The sequence below is a fragment of the Melanaphis sacchari genome, unplaced genomic scaffold, assembly GCF_002803265.2.
Source record: "Melanaphis sacchari strain LSU unplaced genomic scaffold, SCAv2.0 Contig77_pilon_pilon, whole genome shotgun sequence".
NCBI lineage: Eukaryota > Metazoa > Arthropoda > Insecta > Hemiptera > Aphididae > Melanaphis > Melanaphis sacchari.
In genome coordinates, this window is record NW_020271547.1 from 2,331,480 (window position 1) to 2,357,183 (window position 25,704).

Genomic DNA, 25,704 nt, shown 5'->3' on the forward strand with positions numbered 1-25,704 from the left:
CCATTTTTTTCAATTTTTTTTTTAAATTAAAAACCTGTCGGAACATTTCATTGCGTAATTAAACGTTTGAATTAAATCTTAGTCATATTACTGTTAACCCATACAGAATAAAATAAGCATACCTAAATTCAATTGATTAAATTACACTGTTTTTTTAGATTAGTTTTCCGTGTAAAAAAAAAATATGACAACATAATTTGAAGAGTTAACGTCGATTTATAATAAAATTCCTCACGACCAGATGATGTTTGTGTACAAAATCATATTGAATGACATATTAGAATGTAATATTATTATTTCATTATTTCAGACACGATAAAAAAATGGTTTTACATAAAACTCTCGTACCAAACATTAATTATTTAATATGTATTATATATTATTACATATTATATTATATAAACACTTTATTCTAAAACAAAAAAAAAAAAATGAACGAATAAAATTATTACTATGTTGTAGATAATCTAAATTTAAAATCAAAATTATGAAACATAATAAAGTTATGTAATATTAACATATAGACTTAATTAACTCAACAAATATGTATACGAAATGGATCAATAATTAAAGTATTGGTGTAAACCATAATGGTATCTAAAGTGTTTTCTTTGGTTAAATATACTAGGTATATATCTACTGCATATAAATATTTGATACTAAAATAATTATTATCAGTTGGCTATTTATTACTCTTGAATAATATTATTTAATATTAATTATAATTCAAATATATATTACAATATTAATAATAAAGGGTTAAAATAATTAAATATTCTTGGAAAATGTTAAATTTACAAACCTATTGTTATTCATATAAATTTGATTATATATATAAAGATGGTTTGTATACAAATAGAAACACATATTTTACATAAATACTCAAGCTAAATGTTCTTCTTCGACTGATTTTATACATATAAAACTTACATACAATAAAATATTAAAGAATTTACTTTTCCTATCAATTTTGCTTATAAATTATATAAAAAAAAAAGGTACTTTACGACTTTCAACTTATTTTATATTACTTAAATAACTTATAAAACGTATATCATTTTGTTCCCGAAAAATTATTTTTTTCGATACATGTTTTATGATTATTCCCATGTCAATATTGTTTTGTTATTTACTATATTCTGTTATAATGTTATGATCAAATAAAATTGACCTCGAAGTTATCTAATATTATTTCAAATTCAAAAGTTGACAGAATTTATCGATTTAACCTCAAATGTAAATTAATTATACTTTTATTTGATAATCACATTTCATGTTTGTTTTGTTAACATTGAATATCAAAACTTTTACAGTTTGCACGAGTTGCACAGGTAACGTGAAATAAAATACAATGTACGAATATTAATTATTAACAAAATATTTAGGTATTAAGTTTCAATCCGTATTAAATTATTCCATCAGATTTTAGTTTAACGAATCTTATTTTTATAGAACTTTAGACAACATGTTGATGTTCTGAAAACTACAACTTCTTACGTAGTTTATTTTCTAATGACAACAGCAAAGCGTAAAAAGATTAAACCTTATCATTTATTGTGTGGCTTAAGTAAATATAACATGAATGGTTTTACTATAATGTATTATAAATTGAAAAACATTAGGAATTGTATGAATAAGCGAATAATTACAGCTACAATTTTATGTTACTTTATTTTTAAATATCTAGCATTTCTAAATAACCATTCTTACATTTATAGGCATAGAAAAACAGCATAAGATTTAAAAGTAATTTGTTGACATATTGAAAATGTTAAGACTGTTAGTTTCATATTGATAATTGTATGCATCCAGGTCATTTTTTAGAAATCTAAACAATTTCATTACAACCTTTGTATATATTATTATATCATTATTTTTTTCAAATATTAACTCACTAGTATTCACCATTTGTGCGGCGTTCATTAAAAGATATGAAATTATATAATCTTAAAGTTTACATATTAATAATACCAGTTCTTACTTCAATATTATTTTTTCTTAAGAACATCTCTGATCAGTTAGTTTTAATTCAAAAACACTTTTTCTTTAAATTGCACATTAATCAACATAAAAAAATATTAGTTTTAATAAGAAAATTAAAAAAAAAAAAAAATTAACAAATATTGTATATTTTGTGACAAAATGTAAAAAATTTTCATTAATTATCGTTTTCTTTTTTTATTGGTTTCAACTTTATTTCTTCTAAGTTTTTTAGCGATATTTCAAAAAGACTTTTGTAAATTATATTTTAAACAGCTATTGGGATTTTCCTATAGAAAGTCATTATCCTATAGTTTTTATTACACTTAGTACATGTTTAATAACCTAAAATCGGTTTTTATAAAATACGACTATAGAATATTAAATAGGTTATTTACCCATATATTATGCAATATGTAAGCTACTTATTACGTTAACAAGCAATAGTATTACATATTCTAATCAAATCTATAAATTAAAACTACTTAAGTATAATATGTAGATCAAATATAGTAAAATATAATAAGATATAATAAGTAAAACAATGGAAAATAAAAAATAATGACCAACAATTTTAAATTAAACAGATTATATACTCATATATATTTAATGCACTATATTTATTAAATTATAAATAATAAAAAGCGAACGTAACATCATAATAATATAATACTCCAACATTTTTATTTTACAAATATTATTAAAAATATAATGTAATATTATATTATTATAACTAATTAAAATTAAATAAGTTTTTTTTTTTCCAAATGTTTCAATGGCAATACGTGGTGTTGTATGTATAATTATATTATTTAATATATTTTAATATTTTAGAAACTTTGGTGCATCATTTTGAGTAAAAAAATACTTACCAAATTAAAAACTCATAAAAATATCTAAAACTCAGATTTGAAATAAATATATTACTATGCTTAGTCGTAAACTTTTACACAAATAAGAAAGTTGATTGTATCATGCATGGTACAACATTCTCATAAGGTTGTTTTAAATTTAAAATAATAATATTACTTCATTGGATTTTTATTATTTAGATCGCTATGATAAATTTATTTTCAATATTATTAATTTAAATAATAATGTAGACGAAAATAAATCGTTTATTAGAATATAACATTGGTGATTATTAAATTACTAATTAATAATAATTAGAGATATCAAAAAAATCTGTAACTTTTTTTTTGGATTAGTGAAATAAATTATGATTTATACGATCTTATTTATTTCAATATTTTGTTGTAATATACAACATTCATGGGTATATGAATTATAAAATAACAGTCTTAGTACAATAACTGTTTCCTTAATAAATTTTAAAAGATAATTTAGTAATTATATGTTAAATGTAGTTAAGATAAAACAATACTTATTTTCCTCAAATTAAAACTTTTAATTTTGTGTTAAAACTGTATATTATTATATTTAAAATAATTTAATTTACTTTTTTGATAAATTAAATTTTAATAAAAGTAATTTTGTATTTTCCGATAAATTTTCTTAATCTATAAGCAATAACTCAACTATTAACACTAGGTAAAATTAAAATCAAAAGTGCAACGATTAAAACTTTAATGTCAAATAAAAATAAATTATGATTTCAAATTTTGAGCAGAGAGTATTGGTTTTACAATATGTTTATATTTAATTTTAATTTTATCGTGTTTGTCATTATTTATTAATTTTTGGAGCAATGTTGAAAGAGCTTCAAATTTCCACTTGAAAATAGTTTCTTATAGAATATTAAATCTAATTGGTACTTTAAGATGCTAAATGTAAACAACTCCCTGTAATTTTAATAATATTTTAAAAAACCTAAAATTTAAGTGAAATTTGAATTATTTACACAACATTAGCTTTCTATTTTAAATATATGAAATTATATATTCATATTATAAAAAAAAAAATTAAAATTTTTACTGCAATAAACTAATGTATTTTGATGTAATTGACAAATTGTGAACTACAGAGACTTGATGCTTTTTTGGATGCAATCTTATTATTTTTTAGTACAATGAAATTTTCAATGTATATAGACTAATTTTAAGTAACTTACGTTTCAAACTTATTTACACCATTATATTATAATACAACGTATTAAATTGCAAAAGCTTATTGTAAATGTATAAATTAACAAGAATATTTTCATTTTATTTCATAATGTTATTATTAAAAATAATTGATAATGTAATAAAATATTTAAATATCGTCAAAAATTAATTAGGTTAAACCCAGCGTATTACCAATAAAGAAATAAATTACTCATACTAAAATAAGTATAATATTATAAAATATCTTTAGAATCGCGTCATCTTCTTTATACCTAATTGATTTTTATACACATTGATTAAGCATTAAATACTTTGATTCCAATTTATACACCTATTGCAGAGATCTTATTCAATAATAAGGTACATAAATAATTTACTAAATAGCTAACAGAGTTCTGTTAAAGATTTTTCTTAAACTATGAAATTTTAAGATACTTTACTCATTACTGTAAAAACTCCAGTGAGAGTAACAAATTAAAAACAGTGAAATATTAAACGCAAAACATAAAATATTAGCAATTTAATAAAAATTACAATAATTAATTAATACCGTGTGAACGATAATATATATATTAATTAAACATTTAGAAAGTTAATACGCAAAATTCAGTCAGATATCGACATATAATTTATAGAATAACAGTTTGTATTAAAGACGTATAATAACATTTTAAAGTTAAAAAAATGAATATCGATTATTTTTAGTTACCTATTAAAAAAGATATTAAATGTATTTATACTTTTTATATAACTATAAATTGATAAATAATATCACGCTACGTTTACTATACATATACTTTTAAAATTTAATTCAATGCTCTCATTAATATTGTATAACGTGTATAATATACGAATACATATAAATTATAAAATCCATATTATTATGATAATTCTTTAAAATATTCATGTGTGAAATTAGCATCATTCATAGCCCAAAGATCCTAGATACCTTACATTATTTTTTATTGATTACTTTTACTATTTGAATTAGAATATAACGACTATCTACACAATAACTATAAATATAATATAGTGTTAGGGTTCTTTCAGGATATAGTGCTAATCCTTTTAAGAGGACGCTACACCTACATGCAATTCCTCTGCTGTACAAACGTATAGCATAGCAAATTATATGTTGTGAAGAATGTATTTAACTATTTTATTTTTTATACTACTGTGAATTTACTCATTGTCGAATTCAAAAGTAAGAAATAATCCTTACGGATTTTTTTTCATACTTTAATTTTAAAAAGATTTATGAACATTGTACAATTTAAAATAGCTTATACATTTTAAAATGTTCACAACTTGCCTTAAAGTTTATAAAAAAAAAAAAAAACTAACAAGGTTCACTGGGTAGATTCTATTCTTACTTTAAAATTTGATAATATTAAATTAACTACGATATTAAGCATAAATCAATACAATAGATTCTTCATGACGTACATTTACTATGTTATACATTTTGTAAGATAGATACGATGCATGCTGGTGTAGAATTAATAAAAGATTTAAATATAAGTATTTATTAACAAAAAAAAAAAAAACAACAATATTTAAATGACAATTTGAATACTATCTAATAAATCTTTATTATGTACCTAGGTATTATTTATGTACTTATATAAATACATATATAATTAAATTTTAAAAAGTTAAATAATATATATATAAATATATACTATACTGCATTTTAAATAATTTACTACATCAGTATTTACGATGAAACAATGTATGCGTCTATTGATTAGTTTACATTAAATATTTTTACAAAAAAGTTAATTTTTTAAATTAAATTAATACATTAAGGTGTGCGTGTTGAAATCAAATAGCCTATTTAGCTTGTACTGTACACCTGTTGTAATACTGCTATCATGTATGTTATTGCGTGTGGACAAAGCATAAATTAGATTTATATCATGTAAACGAATAACATTTAAAATAATATATATATATTGTATCATAGTAAATATATAAATTAAAAGAAAAATATTATTATAAGTTATTTCCAATAAATGAGAAAGTTTTTAAACTTTAAGAAATTGAGAAGGACTTGCTTCTAACTTTGTTCAGCGCTCTAACTCAAAACAAAATAAAAATATAATATAAAGAAGGCTTCTGCAAAATTTAGTATGCGCATATTTTTCAGTGGGATATATTATAATGGGTGAATCCCTAAAGTTTAAAGAATATTGTAATCGGACCATCCCTGCTCAATATTCTAACCGAGTTTTTGGTGAAATTTCCTCACCGAAAATATTAACTCTGCGTGGCAAAATGCATGTGTTATGTGTTTCTTTTATTTTTTCACCACGTGTGATGCTCCTTTCAAACGACCACTTCCTAATTTTAATATATTATTATTCTATTTACACATTTTTTTTTTTTGGTTTTTTGGACATAAGGGATCATGTAAACTATATTAATATTTAACAAACATCAATCCATTATTTAATATTTAATGACACAATGACTTGTTTGTTTCAAAACATTCATAAAAATATATGTTTTTATTAATTTATCGTAATGGATAAAACTCATAAGTTCAAGCGTTATATTATAATTTAACAAAAACATTTAATTTAAACATTTTTAACAAAAAAAAAAAAAAAATGTACGAATAATTTTATTTCAAAATGATCTTTTTTCGATTGAAAATATTTAAATCAATATATTATAAATACTATATTATAATTTAAGTTTGTATTTATAATATTTTCATGATAAATAATTTCTTAGCAGCATAATAAAAGAAAGTAAAGCATTTACAGTGATAATGGTTATTTAACTATTACTAAAATGTATTCTAATAGATAATTTTTTAAACAAAAAAAATGATATATTATTTTACAATAAATAATAATGTTTATAGTTAATGGAAGCATTTTAAGTTATTTAAAATACATGATTTGAAAATTGTATATTGAAAATCATTATAATTGATCATTAAAATAATAATATTTGTTCATAGGATGACATATTAAAATTATTTATTTGTTAAAATTACACAAGAAATAGTATTTAAGTTAAAAAAAAAAAAAAAAATTATAATATTTAAAGAAATAAAAATACACTTAATAATTTTTACGATGGACAATTTTTTGTTTTTTGTTATAATATAATTCTATCCATATTTAACAGTTTTGTCAAAAATAGCAATGTTACACCTTTTTACCCTTTATTTTCTTTTAAAAAAAAACTTTGCTTGCCAAAATCATATTTTATTACTGCAAAAAGTTTTTAGAGATATTTTTCCATCCATCCTGGATGTTTTTTTGTGTCTTTAAACACAAAAGAAAGTCTTAAGAAATATCTAAGTCATAAAATATAAATTGTACACATAAATAATAACCTAAAATATGATTTTTAGAAAATAATTAACTTTGGTTATACAGCTCTCGTGTAATATGTATTTCCTTTTACTCTTTGTTAAATAATTTAATAAAATATAATCATAATTATTCAAATTTGTTCAGATTTAGAAAATTTTAAAAGTTAAAATACGCACAAAATTATTTTTATGTGCTTAATAAATTTATTATTTTAATCTAATTTTATCAATTAAGATTTTTTTTTTTTTATTTAGTATTAAGTTTAATAAAATCAAAAAAATTATATTTAAAATATGAATATTAACTTTATAAGTGGAAAATATAAATGTGGACATTGTTTGAACAAAATATGTGATAGTAAATTATGTATTCAAATATTATAAACTACTCCTATGCATTACTCATTAAATAAAATAAATATATAAATTATAATTTAAGTATTGTTCAATTTTAAACTTTTAAAAATCATTCTTTATATGTTAATAAGACTATGTAATATTCTTATTTATATTCTTTAATTTATGTATAACTTAATATAATAATATACAAAAATAATACTATGAATAATTTAATTAAGTATCAAGCATGAATAAATTTAGAGTTTTAATTAATCAATACGATTATTTATCTTTTAACTTTGTTGGTTCATAACTAATGAAACATTATGAAATTATGAAAATTAATTTAAATAATTTGAATTAAAATAAAACAGTACAACCAACTATAATAATATATATATTTTTTCAAATTTAACTATGGCTTCTAATTCATATTATTGAAATAAAAAAAAAAAAGTTATCTAAACCAGTTTCAATATATGGGTCGCTAAAAGTATGATACTATAAAAAGTTCTATTGGACTATAAAATTCATAAATAGAATAATCATTTAGGTCCACATTTTATCTCAAATCAAAATTTTGATGTATTGTGATGTTAAATTCAAAATCAATGATCAATCATTGAAAAAAAAAATAAAGGTTTTAAACGGATCTTGGTTTAAACCATGTTTTTGGAAGTTTCAAAATGTTTCTTTCGACTTTGTTAACGGATGTCAGTAAGTATATCCATAAGCTTAAATAAACGATTCAACAAAAATCAAAGTTTGACCTTTTTAAAACACCATTTAAAGATTCTTTTTAAACACTCCTTTTAAGCTACTTCTTAATATGTGTTCATAGAAAAATATAATGAAAAAAAAATAATATATTCCTTGTTCACTCAGAATCTAAAATTCAATGAAAATCAAATAAACCGCTCAAGATGAATTCTTTTTAAAATTCAAACACTTTTGTTGTTTTTTAATACAATAGGTGATTTATAATTTTTTTTTTTTGAACAAAAAAAAGTTAGTGGAAAGCTTTGACGCATGGTTTTATATTATATTTAAACAGTCAATAGATTTTTATGCATATTTTTTTTAACGTGGTAAAAAAATGATGTTCTTTTGAACTATTAATAATTTATTGAACTATAATTATTGTATTATTAAATTATAGACAATATACTATAACTATATAAAATATCGTTATCATTTTAACTTTTTTTTTTAATGCAATTTTATTACAAAAATTATATTTATAGTATGAAATATTAAAATAATTAATCGCATTTATCCACAATATTAATAACTAATATTTATACTAATGTGTTCTAAGGTCAAGCATCGATCGGCGTTACTAGCTCGCGGATGGGTGACCACCCAAGTTCTTAGAGTAACGAATTCATGGTGCACACATATACAACACATGTTCCAACCCTACTAATCTATACTTATACCTACAAAAAACAAAAACTTACTGTTCCTATCCACAGCTAATGATCTTAGTTTCCGGACTTAAATAAGATCAATAAAAAAAAAAATAATTAACACTTAATTTAATAAAAGTGTACTTATAGTATAAATACGTTTTAAGTGAATTTATATAGCATTGAGTTGATGGGAAGTAAATAATTGTATATAATTTCCCTAGAAATATGTAGGTAGTATTATTAGGTATATATGATACATTTAATATCAGTGTTAAAAGTATAAATTAGTTCAAATCAATTTATTTTGTTGTAATTTAAAAATATTTGCGAATGTAACACAATGTTGTCTAAAATTTGTATATACCTAGAAAAACCTATTATGTTTAAAAATATTTTACTATGTATACCATAATAAGGCAATGTGTAGGTACTTTAAATTCTGAAGAAGAATATTTTTGAATTAGTTGGATTATTAAATCGAATTCAAAGTAAATAGTTAATTAGTTATCAGTTTTTAAAATTGTGTTGACATTTCGAAGTACCACTGTGCCAAACTACTCAGCTCATCTTCACTTTAAATACTTTAATAATTATAACAGTTATTTTTAATTTACTACTTGTTAAAATTCTATTTTTATCAATTAAAACTATCGAAAAAATATTTTTAACTAAGTAAAAAGTAGATTGTTTTAACCTAATTTTATTTTAATATACATCATGATTCATGATATAAGATTGATGTTTTAATAGTATGTATATCAATTTAGTTAAAAGTATTATTATATTATTATCATTGAAAAGTAATAACAATTTCCTCGTTCTCAAAAAAAAAAGTCTGATATTATTGGAAGATGTCTGCTAATGGGAGGTTCATTAAGATAGGTTTTATTATATATATAAATCAAAGATAAACAATCGTAATACCTCTATAATATTTAGAGAATTCAAAATGTCTTAAATGTGTACATACGTATGACACCAAAATATCAAAAGTCTAAACTTTTTTTTTTTTTACACTAGAATATATTTCAGGATCCTATAAGAAGAACAAAGGTGCAATAAAATATGATTTTTCATTTTCGTGGTGAATATTTTCTACTTAAAACTTTATCCAAAGTCATATTAATGCACTTGTTTTTTTTCTTCTAGTAATGGGATGGTCACATCGTTATTAACATATCGTGATGTTCTTCGTAGAAAAAACTGACCCGGGTTAAAATATAATTGTTAATTTATATTTTCTATTACTTACTTTCTTGGGATTTCAATAAAATTCTTAAGTTTTAACTTAACTTATAACGGCGTATAATATGGTCAGTATATTTTATAAGATTAGTATGCTTTAAGTATAAACAAATATATTATTCTTACAATAGTCAACAAAGTGACTATGTAAGTGCTTAAAACTAGCAAAAACTTAAGTACTTAGCTATTGAAAAGTTTTAATTCAAATATGTTGCAATTATTATCGACTAAGGTTAAAAATCTAGTAATAAATATTTAAGTATATGACAAAGAAAATGTTTTAATAAACACATTGTTGTATATAAATAATAAACATGTAGATGTAAATTAATTGAGAATAAGTAGATGCGTTAGCTGAGTATATTATATCCGTCTTACAAATTTAGTAAATTTTCCTGGTAACTATTTAAAAAAGTTACAATTAAAGTTAATAGTTTCATATAAATAAAAAAAAAAAATGAAATAAATTCCAGTGTAAATTATATTATACATTTTTCTTATAATAACTATGTGAAAAATTCACTATTTAAAACAGGTGAAAAATATAAATACTATAACTATTTTAATTTCACCTAATTTATACATTTCAAAATAAATGTTACTTTGAAAATCTACTCCATTTAATTAAATAATTTTATTTATCCACATGTTTATTTTTAAAATCGATAAAAATTTAGTTAAAAAACTATCATTTTAATTACTCGTTATATTTTTTAGATAATAAAAATAATGTAATTAGTAACAACATATAATCAAAGAGTATGACTAGGTATATATTTTTAACAAATCAAAAAGTGACGGATACATCATAGATGATAAGGCGCTTTTAGACGATCACGGATTATTATTAGCAACTAATTAAAATGACTACGACATAGTAATTAGTCGGCCGTAATATCAAAACGCTTCATAATCACCAGACTTCCGGTTTTGTCTCCAGATAATCTCAAACGAGGGTGAGTTGTTTAATTAATTACTTCTCAGGCATGTTTATACAAATTTACGAACACATCGATAAGTGTATATCAATGAAATATAATTGAGTAGACCAGGGTAACTTTATGAGCTGGATAAGATGACTAATTAATAGTAACTGATAATAGTTAAATTAACTTTATAATTGTAAACTAAATCAATATAATGGTGTAAAAAACAACTAAATTACTAGTTCTTATTGTTGCTTTGTATTTTTATTTACGAATTTTAGTTATAGTCAACATTTACTTTAATTTTACGGCATCTTCAAATTATGATTTTTAATAAAAACTATCTAAACAGTAAACTTTATATTAAATTAAAACACTACATCTGGAGCTATATTTACATGTTTTTTTTTACTTTTGATCTATTACGTACAATAAAATAAATTTCAATAAATAACTATGGTAAAATATTAATCATCAAATGAAGCTGACAAAGGTAACATAACTACTTTGACCAATTTCAATTATATTACGGATTTTTAAGCATTTATTATGACTAACATTATAATATTATGTATAGTTACGTGTTTGATAAATATCAAACAGATCAGTTTACCTATTGCTAATATATAATAAATATACAACCACACATATGAAAATAATATTAATTGAATATATGATGAACCAAAAATAATTAAATCAATGTGTTTAAAAAAAAAAATTCACACCACTATAAATAGTAAAAACATATATCTAAGTGACATAATAAATCCGAATGTAAGTTATATGTTGACATATTATCTAGCTTTTATCCGGTTATACGACATAATAAACTACAAATACCATGAAAAAATATATTTGGTATAAGGTAATATAGTAGTAGTTAGTTATTATTATAATTCAATACTTAAATAGTTAATTTTTAACATAATTATTCAAATTGTATTTTTTTTTTTTACGAAGCTGTGTATTCGTTAATCGCAGCTATTAGTAACCAAATAATATTTATTTTTACAATTGATTAAAAGATTATTTTTAATTTGTTCTTCATTTTATTGTCATAAAATTGTGTATGCAAATAAATATCAGTATTTAATAATTTACTATGATTTTATTATCACAGTTTCAAGCATTGTAATCTTTAACATAATATAATATACTAAATAAGTTAAGTATTATGACAATAAATAATAATCAATTTTTTTTTTTTTTTTTAACTAAATTAATGGTGTTTAGAATGTTTTTACTGCATAAAAATACAATAAATTATTTATTTTTTTTTGTGCCAAAAAAATATTGTTTTAAATACCCATTTGAAAATTTGGTTAATCGGTTAGATATATGGATTTTATTGTATGGGAAAATAATAAAACAACACTATAATAGGGTATTGCAGTTATTTAAATGGTATAATTTCTGTTTGTAATGGAGTAGAAACACCTATTTGCCAGGGCCTTTGAATCGTTAAGGGTTCTCAAACAATCAAGTATTTCAAAAGCTAAATCTGGTTCCACAAGCTCTTACATATAGTAATAATATCACACAGTTAAATAATCTTTGTCATAATATCACTATTAGTTGGACATATATTTTACACTATTTAAAGTAAAGAATATTGTTTGGTTAAAATAATACACTCATTTTTTTTTAATAATATAAAAATAAATATCATAGATACTTTTTTAAAGTAACACAAAAATCAATATTTGTAGTTTTTAAATATTATTGAAGCGTTAATTATTATAATAATAAATAAAAACATTTAACGGCAATTGCAATGACTATATATTAAATAATTTAATATTTAGTATTTAAATATTGTTAAAATAAAGTATACAAGTGTATAAGGCTATTTAAAAATAGCGGAGAAACATTTACCTGAGAAAAATATAGCTATAATTTTAAATATGATAATATAGTGATATATATTATATAAACCTATTGCCCTGGGGCTTTAGTTAGACGAATATTTATTTTTTAAACTAATTTTGATTCATTAACAAAGTTTGTTATACATTTTTTACCGAAGAGATTTTTAACTTTCAAAACAAGTTTCTTTATTTCATAACATAGAATAAAAATATAATAAAATACTATATTTTTATGTTTGTTGATATTTCAACTTAAAAAAAAAAGAAATTTATTCCTGACCATTTAAAGTTAGTCAAATTCAAATCCCTTCAACCGATATTATACACTTAAATATTCGTCTTTTGAGTGACTCCGAAATACAGTTAGCAATGATCATGATATACTTGGTCACGTGTTCGCGCATACACTGGTGTGTTGCCACGTGTACAGACCACCGATTAAATTCAACCATTCGCTTGCTAAAATGACCATAACATGTCCAAATTAAACTAACATACAATCGTACTTTACTCTTCACATACTGACATATTTTTAATATACCGTCATATCAATATGTACTATATTTTTCTCCTTAGAACATGCAGACAGCTATAATCATTTACCTAAATGAGCTATAAAGATATATGTCCCTTCTGGTGTTTTTGTAATTAAAATATTGACATTTGCATCACAATTATTTATGTCAATGAAAATGGTTTCAAGAAATAATGTCAAGTATTTCATACGTATATTCCACAATCAACAAAACATATAATGTGCATACACTAAAAAATGTGTATGGTTTATTATAATAAATTGATGATCGAATAAAGAAAACGTGATATGGTGACTGGAATATATCCGAAAATCTTACTATAATTAATGAAGAAAATAATATTCTATAGTGAGTTTTTTCTGTTGATTTAAATGTAACATAGGTATATCTTTTATGACATATTTTACTATAAAAAGATAATTTAATACTGTTAATGGTGTAAAAACTTGGTTAAGGTCTACGATGGCAATAAAATAACTTAGTTGATAATATTATAAATTATTATTTTTTTAATAAACCGAATCTAGAATTATTATAGGTCTTTAAAAAAAAATAAAAAAATACCTATATTATAAAATTACCACGAATATATTAAATAATACAGATATAACTACTACAATAAATGTAACGATATAATAATATTATAAAATACGTAATTTTGTGTATGACAGTTTAATCAGATAAAATAAATATTGTTGTAAAATACAATGTATCCCTAGATTTTCAAAGGTAGGAGACCATCTGTTTTGTTCCATTGTAAATATTTTGATAATATTGAAATAATATATTATTATTAAATAGGTACAAGTTCAAAACCACATAAATATTGCCTTATCAAGAAAACCGCCTGTCATACTGCTGCACCAGCTGACTGGACTATAATGTTGATAAGTACCTACTATAATTTTGCTCTGCCAAAGTGAAAAGCAGTAACCGATAAATTTTCAAAAATAATTTTACTGTAGAATATTGTTTATTGAAACATTTTACATCGATTTTGTCAAGATAAAATGCAGTAATACATCATTTACACCATCAAAACAAGTTTTTTGAACGTGTATTATCTAAAAAAAAATTTAACTCGCATAACATTACGTACTGTAAATTTATAATTATTTTTTTCTATATACTCATTTTAATAAATTGGACTCGTCGATATAAATCATAAAAAATAAATTAAATATCATTGAATACTAGACGAATGAGCAGTAAATTATATATCCTAGAAGAAAGCGCAGCATGTTTTATTATTACTGCTTAAATATCATAATATTACCTATATGTTAAATGCATTAAATTTATTTGGGAAAGCTGCACATTTATCTAATAATTCTTGATTAAACAACCAGCAGTAAAGAATATCTAAATGTTAATAATTAAAACATGTCAATTTTCTATTTTTTTTTTTTTTTTAATCTAAATTTAAAATTGTATAGTTCAATAAAATGCAAAGATTAAAACGAGTTTACTCTTAACTTTGAAACTATATCTTTCTAACGTACCTTCGACTGGTCAGAATTTACATGAAAATATGTGTACCTAATTGTAATTATTTTTGATCTTTAAAAATGCAATAAATATCTACCTTATTTATCAAAAAAAAAAAAAAAAAAGTATAAATAATTGATTTAATAATGCTAAAATTATCCAGACTGATTCCTGAGGTAAATTTTATTACTTACAATTTTATTATAAAAAAAATTATTTCATGATTTCGTTAACAATCAACAACTGTTTGAAAAGATAACAAAAAACCCATTTTCCAGACATTTGAAATTTTATGGACACCACCTTTCACTGCGGCGGCGGGGAACAGTATATTATAATATTGTCGTTTACGACGGGGCCCACCTGAAAGTCAGCGTAGTCAGCGGCCGGTACGATTTGTGGCTGTTGGGGTCCGACAGCGGGGTACCCCAGAAGTCGTTGGTGGCCACGAGGGCCAGCGGGCCGGTGCCCAGCACGTCGGCGTTCATGGCCACGGCCGGTATGTCATCGTGCACGAAATCGCCACGCAGGCCGTTCCAATAGCACACGGTCACGGCCGCAGCGACGGCCACGTAAACGGCGACGGCGACTTCGGGCCACCCGTGTTTGGGTCGTGCGCGCCTGCCGACGCCACTGCCATTGCCGCCGCAACCGTGATGGTATTGGTGGTACTGCTGATAATGTTGCGAGTTGTTGTTGTAGTTGTTGTTGTTGTTGTTGTTGTTGTGATTATGATAATGCGGTGACCCCCTCATCGTACGACGACTACCACCTGTACCACCATCACAACAACCATGCGGCCGCGCGAGCGGTGAACAACGAATCAACGATAAAAGTAATATATTGTTCTAAAAATATTTCAATCGACAGAACTCGACGTAGGTAATGTTATCGCTTAACGACGAATAATAAAAACCCCGTTCGAATAACAAAATCGACCTTTCGCGAGATTCCTTTAGTTAATTATTTGTTTTTTTTTTTTTTTGTTTAATTTTATTTCAACGTGACCATAATACTGTTGTCATTATTGCCATAGAATCGCGTTACCGGGCCGCCCGACGTTGGACGACGCACCACGCGCGGACGACGACGATCGTACCGATGCGCACCGCATTGCGACACCGACTACCGAGTAACAGCGAGTACGGTTTACCAACGAGTACTGACGCGTCGGCACGCCAAACTGCCAGAGTTCCGACGATGCCTTCGGTGGCCGCGTGCGCGATTACGGTTGAACGGAAAAAATAACCGACAATGTCGCTAGCCACCCCCGCCAGAGGGCGAATTGCCGCTACCACAACACATGTCCGCGGACGACTCTATTCCCACCGCACTAGCGTCGGCGACGTCCGAGAAATATTGTTATTAATAATACGGACTGGGGGAATTATTTTTTTTACATATTAATTCTAATTTATTTTGTCTACGTACACCACCACACTCTTTTCGATCATTGTGTGTTTGTGCGTTGTTGTGCGCGAAATCGTGAATAATTGTAATGCGTCTATACCACACGTAGAGTTTTTTAATAATAAATATCATTTATATAATATTGAATTCCTTTAATACAGGATAAATATTTTAGAGGATATCAGATATCAAAGGATTTTAAAAATTGATTTCATTTTTTTTTTTTTTTAATGGTTAAGATTTTATTGCTATTTTAAGCTTCCTATCACAATATGAAATTATCAGTTTGGAACAAATATTTTAAAACAAATGTTTCTTTTTTTAAATTTCAGAAGACACATTAATATTCTAAATCTATCGCATGTACTTATTATCTAACCTATCCAATTTTTAATAACTGTTTATGAAAAAATAATAGATTATCATGTATTCACAATGATAATTTAGTATACCCACACGACAATTGCTTTGGAAATTCTGACATGTTTTTCATCAAATTAAATAATTATTGTAATTATTTTCAAATAGAAATACACAGCCGTCAACCACATAATAAGGTGATACGTATGATGTTCATGATTTTGTACAATATATTCGTATATCTAGCTTATAATATTATTTAAAATCCTAGTGATTCAGGGTAAATACTATTTTAATATAAAATAACTCATTACTCAAAAATAGAGTACCATTGAAAAATTAGTATAAAAGTAAAGTGAATAGTATTGTTCAACTAACTTTATTGTATAAACTACTCGTATATGGCATCAAAATGTATTATATGAAAAAATAGAACGCGTTCCAATAAGTACAGAAACAAAAATGCATACATGTGTAAAAAATGTTTTAGCATTAGATAATTACAACTCTAATTATAATGATGTTACCTTCCTATTGCTGTTTTTGTGTATTTTTTATTTTTTAACCCGATTTAATATGCTAGTTTTTGTTCTTTAATTTTAAGCTATTACTTATTTTATTTTTATTTTTTTTTTCATTTTAATATTTTGTGTTACTTTTTAGATATTTTATGGTTTACGATAAAAATCATAGAAATCACTCTGTACAATATTTTAAACATTTAATGAAATATCTGCATTTTTTTAAATCACTCATAAAGACTGATAGTTTTTGTTTTCATATCACAGAAACTATACAAAAATATATGGAAAAATAATTAAATGGCTGACATTTTTTTCGAATTCTTTCTTACTACTTTGCTATTGTTATTTGTCATTTAGCTTAGACCTATACTAGATACCTATTAAAATATCAAATCGATTTGAAAAGAGGTTTTTTTGAATATATATAAACCTAAATTTTGCTATTTAATATATACGTGTTATATCTTTACTAAGATGTTTTGAAAAACTAAAAATAAAATAAAATAAATCATGATTTTATTTTTAAGTGGTTTAACGATTTTTTAGTTTTAAATAATACTGTAATTATTATTTGTTTTTTTATAATTCAATTATTATCTGTTTAATAACTATATAAAATTATATAATACTATACAGTCTATACACCTACGTATAACATATTATATACTTAACAATAAAATCTATATCAATCCAATAAACACTACACACTACTATACTTAACATTTTAATTAAATTTCTTATTGTATAGACTAAAGTAATGTGTTTTAAATTTTATTTAAGATTAGAAATTATTAATTAAACATTTATAATTTAATCTCAATTAGGTACCTACTTATTATTATGCTTAGCTATTTTTAATTTAGTTTTTAAACGTATATCTATATATGTATAGTTATATGTTTTAAATTTAATATAAATATATATATATATATATTTTTAGTGTTGTAATTTTATTGTTATAACTATAATATTCTTCTATAATAAGTACTTACATGAGTCGTTTTTAAATTTAAAATAATCAGCCCATTTTGACTTCATTAAATGGCTCATCCAACATGGAAAAAGTAATCCTTATGATCAAACAAACATAAATTCTTGAAATTCTTCAATCTTAGAAAATGCATGCCTTATTCTACCTACTAATAAAATTTTAATACAATTTAAAAAAAATGTTTACTTGGTATTTAAATAAACGATAGGTATCAGACAAGGTTTTCAATCTCTATGTTATATAATTTGTTATTTCATTATTTTATACATTAATTGAGAAATTTTATAAATTAATAACTAATGAGTTATAATAATTATGGTAATACATGCAATAATATTTACTTTTAAATTACAACGAATCTTTCTTATAGAATTATTTTTAATTTTCGGAAACTGCAATATTTCTTTATGTAAAATCAATTTTTTTTTCAAAGTATAAAAAATTTTCTGGTCGCATTCTCTATTTAATTAAAAAAAAAGTATAGCTGTTTTAAAAAATGTTGACAAAATTTGCCAAACTCGGAATATTTTTGCTTTTCTTCAAATATTTTGCTCACTCACTATTGTTTTTACATTTTCATAAAACATAAATATTTTAGAATAGGATTGGTTTAAGTCAATATAATATAAAAGTATTATAGCCTTTAGGCGAGACCGAAAATTCAAAAGAATTTAACAAATTCAAATCAGCTGATGTCGAATGCAGTGTGACCAACACCTAATTTTAAGCAAATGAAAAATGCATAGGATTTTTTTTTTTATTGAAAAAATCAAACTTTTCATGCAGATAAGATATAAATAATTACATATTTCATTAATCTACTTCCAGTAAGCTTATTCAACTCGTGATAGATGTAGAGAATTATGATTTCTATTAAATAACATTAAAAATATAAATATAATTTGGAGTAATAATACGAATAAAATTCATAGGAATTATAATCAATTAAAAATAGATCGTAAATTAAAAGATGACAATAAATATTCTTAAAATAAACTTATAAAGAACAATATTAAATATTGTAGGATTAGATTTTTTTTTGTTTGATAATATTTCAAGTTATTTATAGCAGAATAATATACTGAACAAACTCGTTTTAATCGAAGCTATAGATAAAATGTTTGCTCTAGGAATTTATATATAATATTTAATAATTTAATAATGGAAAATAAAAATTGTCTTTTATTTTATTATAATTTATTCTTAAATACTTTGCCTATAATATCATCCATTAAAATTACGTAATTAATTATAAATTTTTCCGATTTCATGACTAGTTTTATTTCACAGGCTAATGAGTATTAATTTATAGACTCATAAGTCATAATATAGAACACTTGTAGTTACTAGTTAGTAGCATGTTTAGGTTTAAACGTGTAGGTACCTACTGCATATTATGTTTTGTGTAGTACCCACACGCTATAGATGCAACGCATTATTAATTGTCAATCAAATTTTTCCGTGTTTAAACATTTGATGAAACTATGATAATTTATAATATTATTACAATAATTATTCTATGTAAATGATATTTATTTAATTTAACAGTAAATTAAAACTTGGCACGTTGATTGACAAATAATAAATATATTGTACAGTTACATCGCTTAATTCTTTGAATTCCATCGATTCTTATAAAATCACATTAAATTTAAAATATATTATAGGTAACACATAACAACCATTTATTTATAAATTAAATATTATATTAAATATTAATATAAAGGTATTATTATTTTATAATAGATATTGAAACAAATTATGATATTATAAAATTCATTTTAAACTTATTAATACATTTTAAATCGGTTTTTTATTTGTTTTATAAATCTATTCTTATTGAGCAACACTAAGTAAAATGGTCAAGCCCCCTTCCCCTTAACAATGTATTTCTCCAATAAACATACATATTTATTTATTAAACACTTATGAACTAATAATAAATGCATAATATTTTCGGGGTAAGAAGTCATCTATTAATAAAATTTACGGTTGAAATTTAAAAGCCTTATTAATGTATTAATTTTATTGATATTAAAGCTATTTATTATTGATATTAAATTATTAAAATGTATTTATTTTCAAGCAATTTAAAACTTATAATTTAAAAATTATTTCAACGTAATGTAACAACAAACAACTAATATCTTTTAATATTAATTAGAAAAAATAAAAATAAAAGTTTTATTGATAATATATTTGTGTTTATAAATGTATTTAATTAATTTTTAAATAATAAGTTTAATAATAAAACAAAAAAATAAAATAATTAAAATAGTAAATACCATACTTAATATACTTGTATTATAAAATTTAGACCACAAATTTTTATATCTATATTATGTTTGAAAAACCACGGAAGAAGCGTAGAAACCTGGTTGGAAACTTTATTATTTATTAAATGTATTCAGTGAGACAGCTAACGAAATTGAGACAAGAAAAATAATCGAACCGTAAACCAATTTAAACAACAATTTCTCAAAAAAATCATAAATATTGTAAATATTTATGTACATTATACATCACTAAGTTCTAAATATAATTTGAAAGTTTATATTTTATTATCTTCCCAAAATATATAATGTAGTAGATATAAGTATAGGTTGTTAGTTTTATAATTTGTTGTATAACTATATTATACACTAAGATGTTTACTTGGTGCGTTTATTTTAAAGTAATAAGTTGTTAGTGAGTCATTAGAAAATATATTTCTAATTATTTTACGGTTCTTTTTGATTTGATTTACAGATATACATTTTATCAATTTATTGTTTAAATATTAAGTTAATCTTAACACAAATACATATATTCATTCAAAAGTTACAATCGAAAAATTATCAAAATCGTTTTACATTTTAAAATAAAATATCGTTAAATTATTTGAAATAAAAAGTACTAAGCCGATAATCTGGGTTAATTAATATTAGATAGAAATAGTTAGGATGTATAAATTCAGATAATTAAAATGTAATGAAACAACGTAAATAACATGAAACAAAAATCATACATATTTAAAAATAAACATTAATGACGATTACGGAGAAGCAGCCAAGTAATACAATTTTTCTTAATGTTTCTTTTTGTGATGCTCAATTTTTCGTCCAAGCAGTGGACATCTAATTAGTTGAAGTTTAGATAACCGATGTTTTACTGTATTTAAAAATATAAATAATTTTAGTAAATAACTTTGGTTTAATTACTGATAATTGAAACTATATAAATTAGTATTAAACTCTTGGCGTAAAAATGTTTATTCGTTTATCATATTGTCCAAACATAAATGATTCTAAATTTGTTTCAAATATCATAAATTATAGTACCTACATTAAACATTAATAATACATAAATAAGACTTATATGCAAGCACTAACTCGACTGTTAGGATAACAGTGCCGAGTTAAAGTATTTTTCGTAGTTCTCCCGTTGTATGCGGTCATCACCATGACGGCGTCAGCATGTTACATGTTTCGTAACAACTATTGTGAGGGTATATTTATCACGTTGTATTTACGTATATACTACCTTTGAGTACTAACTTATAGAACCAAATCGATGTGATGTTTATCATACATAATATACAATAATAAGTTTATATATATATATTCTTATCTAGAAAGAGTACCTATAGGTATTTCGTTATTTTTAAGTAGTTAAAACTCAAACACGTACAAGAACGATCAATATTTTTTTAGTCATTGTTAGTTGCTAGATGCATATTGTTATAGTTATATTAACATCTTTATTTTCATTCTAAAACGATTTATCAAAACCTGTTTTATATTGAATCAACTTTTAAAGTATTTTATGTTATTCCCTTGTCAAAAACTCAAAGTTGATTAACATCATTATTCATTGCACACAATGATTTTGCTGAGATATAGTCATCAATGTAGATCAAAATTCTAGAGTAAACTCCACAAATCCACTATACAAGACAAAATTATTTGTATATATTGGCAAAAATTCATAAAATATATGATATTATCTACAATAAAATATTATATAATATAAGGTACTTATTAAAAGCAATGACAATTAAATTGTTCAAAGTTTAAATTACATTCAAAATTATTAATATTTTGTATTGATCTATTTTATGTTTTGCGTTTGTTTGTTAATAAATCTAAATAAAAACTTTTAATTTATCATTAAATTAATGATTTTGTTTACAATTTGATAATCTAAAACAGTACCAAAAATATTGTACCGATTTATTGAAATTACTAGTTTAGCTACACATTTTGCTTAGTGCTTAAGAATCCTTAATATTTATAGACGATTTGTTTTTAAATGCTTATAATTAAAACATGCACGCGTCAAATCACTGATAAATTATAAATCTGTAGACGTACGATTTTCAAGGTGGCAAAGGAAAATATATATTACCATAATAATAGTATAGCCAAGTTATCAAAAACTATACATTTAAAATTTTTAGTTTAAAAATAAATATCACACATCGTTACTATGCTGTCGTTGTTTATTTATAAATACTCGAATTGTCTTTAACATAATATGTATTACATAAGAACCATCTGTAGTATAATGATATTATATAGGTAATGATAATGTGCGCGCATTATGCGTGAATAACATGCCAAAAATAATAGACTATAACATAATACATTTTTCACTAAAGATGGGTTACACACACGCGCTACTAGATTACTTAAAAGTTTATTATTATACTGGTATAGATGGTACTGTAGCGATTTAAAATTATATTTTTGATATAGATACTATGACGCGTTTAATCGATTAATATTAATGAAATAATAAAATTATATATTTACATTGTTTACTATAGCTCAGTGGTTCTCAATCTTTTTAGTACCACGACCCAAGTTTCCCCCAAAAATTTTTTTACAACACACATGGGCCACATGGTTTCACTTTTTAAAAAGCAATTAAATAAAATAAAAAAAAGTTGTAAAGTTTTAAATTTTAAAAATATATATGATAATAATAATAATAATATAATATTAATTTAACATACATTTCTTGGAATCTGTATAATTTAAAATATTATTTGCAATCTACCAAAATTGACTGACGACCCACCAGTGGGTCGCGACCCACAGTTTGAGAAACGCTGCTATAGCTACTATAGCTACAACCTAACTTTAGTTGTAGAAGTGGTGTAAGTATTTTAGTGAGAGAAGAGGGGCAAAAGTATAATTTTTCTCCATAAATACATCTAAAATAGACATCTTTAAATCTTGTAAAACAAATTTCAAAAAAAAAAAAAAAAGTTCTAATTGTTTAAAAACCATTATTTCAGTTGTTGGCTAATGACATGAAATCGATATTTCTATAAGCATTTTTTATTTCAGTATCTAGTATATCTACAAAATATCGAATACCTTTACGTAAATAAATATTAAATAGGTGAATATAAAATAACAGTATGTAGATATGATTTAAAAAAATAATAATAATATGATAATATCCTGCATTCGTATGGCGTTAGCATTTTAACGTGTAATCAAAAAGTTCTTTGTTTTAATTTTAAATTGGTATAATGCACGTAACGATTGTAAAAACTATTGCATATTCATAAAATCATGTGCCGTTGTCCCTAGCTAGACGGATATCATCGATCCGAGTTCCTCATGCACTCACTACTTACCTATATTCAGAACAAAAATAAATTCAATTATTTTTATCAATAAATAAATTCTATGAATATTTCAACTGCATTAACTTTTCTTGTTACTAACTGTTATAAGAATACATCAAATCATCGAAATATATTGAATCGTCGTTAAATCCCTAGCAAGATGATGATGATAATAATAATAATAATAATAATAATAAGACGACGACGATAGACACGCGTTTCGATTTCTAAAAATCAGCTGAGTTACCATCTGCAATAAAAGCTTAAAAATACAGTAATACTTATACAAAGCTAAATTAATACTTACACCATAAATTTTAATCACTTAGCAGGAGATTTAGTCAAAAAATTCTCGTAAGATACTATTTTTTTTCTTTACTTACAAGAACCCACTTAACATGACAAATATAAAATAAGCATACACTCTACCTACACGTATTTACAACTTGCACGATATATAACTGAATCGGTAAAATACATTTAGCAAAGGAAAATAAACAAATTGTATTATCCTCATGATAAAGTGCATTTCAATCTGTCGTTATAATATGATTGGTGCATAATAATGAGATTATTAAAAAAAAAGTTTCCCAACGAGATTAAAATATCTGTTACAAAAAATACAAATCATAGCCTATACAAAAAAGTGCAAACTCAGGCATTCGCCACCCTCTCTAGAACCTCATATTGGTTATAATATACATATCTGGTTTCTGTATAAAAAATAACCCGCAAAATCCGTTATGAATTTTAAAATGAAACAAAATTTCAAACTATTGAGATCAAAAATTTAATGTAAGATGGTAATTAATTAATTAAATTATATAACTATTTCATACGTTTAATTTAGAATAAATAAAAAATAATAAAAATTAAACTAGTATATTACGTATGTTATTTTTTCTGTATTGATTACCTAATATTTTTAAAAGGAGTAATTTTAATTGTTTTTAATTTCAAAAATATATTTAATAAAATTATTTTTGCTAATTAAAACAGGTTTGAATCTATATTAATGAACATACACGATATTCATACTATGAATATATTTAAATTTAACTTCAAATTATAAAAATAATTTAATGGTTGTATGCATTTTGAGATAGTTATTGGAATTTATTATAAACAAGGTTAGTGGCAATTGGTAAAAATTAATACATGATCTTAAAAAAAACTTCAATATTTTTTAGTTTATTGACTTAATGTTAAAAAAATTAATATTATATTATTTTGCCTCTCGTAAATGTTGACTGACTTTCTCTTACGTATGAAATGTAATTTTTTAAAAATGCAAAAATCATTTTTATACGTTTGTTTCACATTTATTCGAATTCTGATTTTTGGAGTTTTTTAATACATAAAATAAAGTTCATATATCACCAAGAAAACAGTAACGATAATAAAAATTCAAAGATTTAGAAAAAATAGCGTTACTTATAAAAAAAAAAAAAAACATCACGACTAAAGCATCAAGAAAGTATTGAAAAATCTATTTCTGTTTTCAAAACTATTATCAGATTATAGGTTGCAGAGTATGGTTAAATGTATTTAGAATGAGTGATTTTTAATCAAAATACTCGGGTATATAGGTTTCTTAACGTATTATAA

At 23.2% G+C, this 25,704-nt stretch overlaps 1 protein-coding gene across 1 annotated transcript in view; it reads right to left on the reverse strand.

Moving 5' to 3' along the window:
- The window catches only part of LOC112601341 (transmembrane and TPR repeat-containing protein 1-like), a 103,255-nt gene extending 86,873 nt beyond the window's left edge, over nucleotides 1-16,382 (reverse strand). Inside the window, exon 1 of the mRNA XM_025348913.1 lies at nucleotides 15,555-16,382. Within this exon, the coding sequence (XP_025204698.1) occupies nucleotides 15,555-15,946 (392 nt within the window). The 5' untranslated portion in view covers nucleotides 15,947-16,382. The remainder of the gene's footprint in view (nucleotides 1-15,554) is intronic.
- Between the last annotated feature and the right edge of the window lie 9,322 nt (nucleotides 16,383-25,704).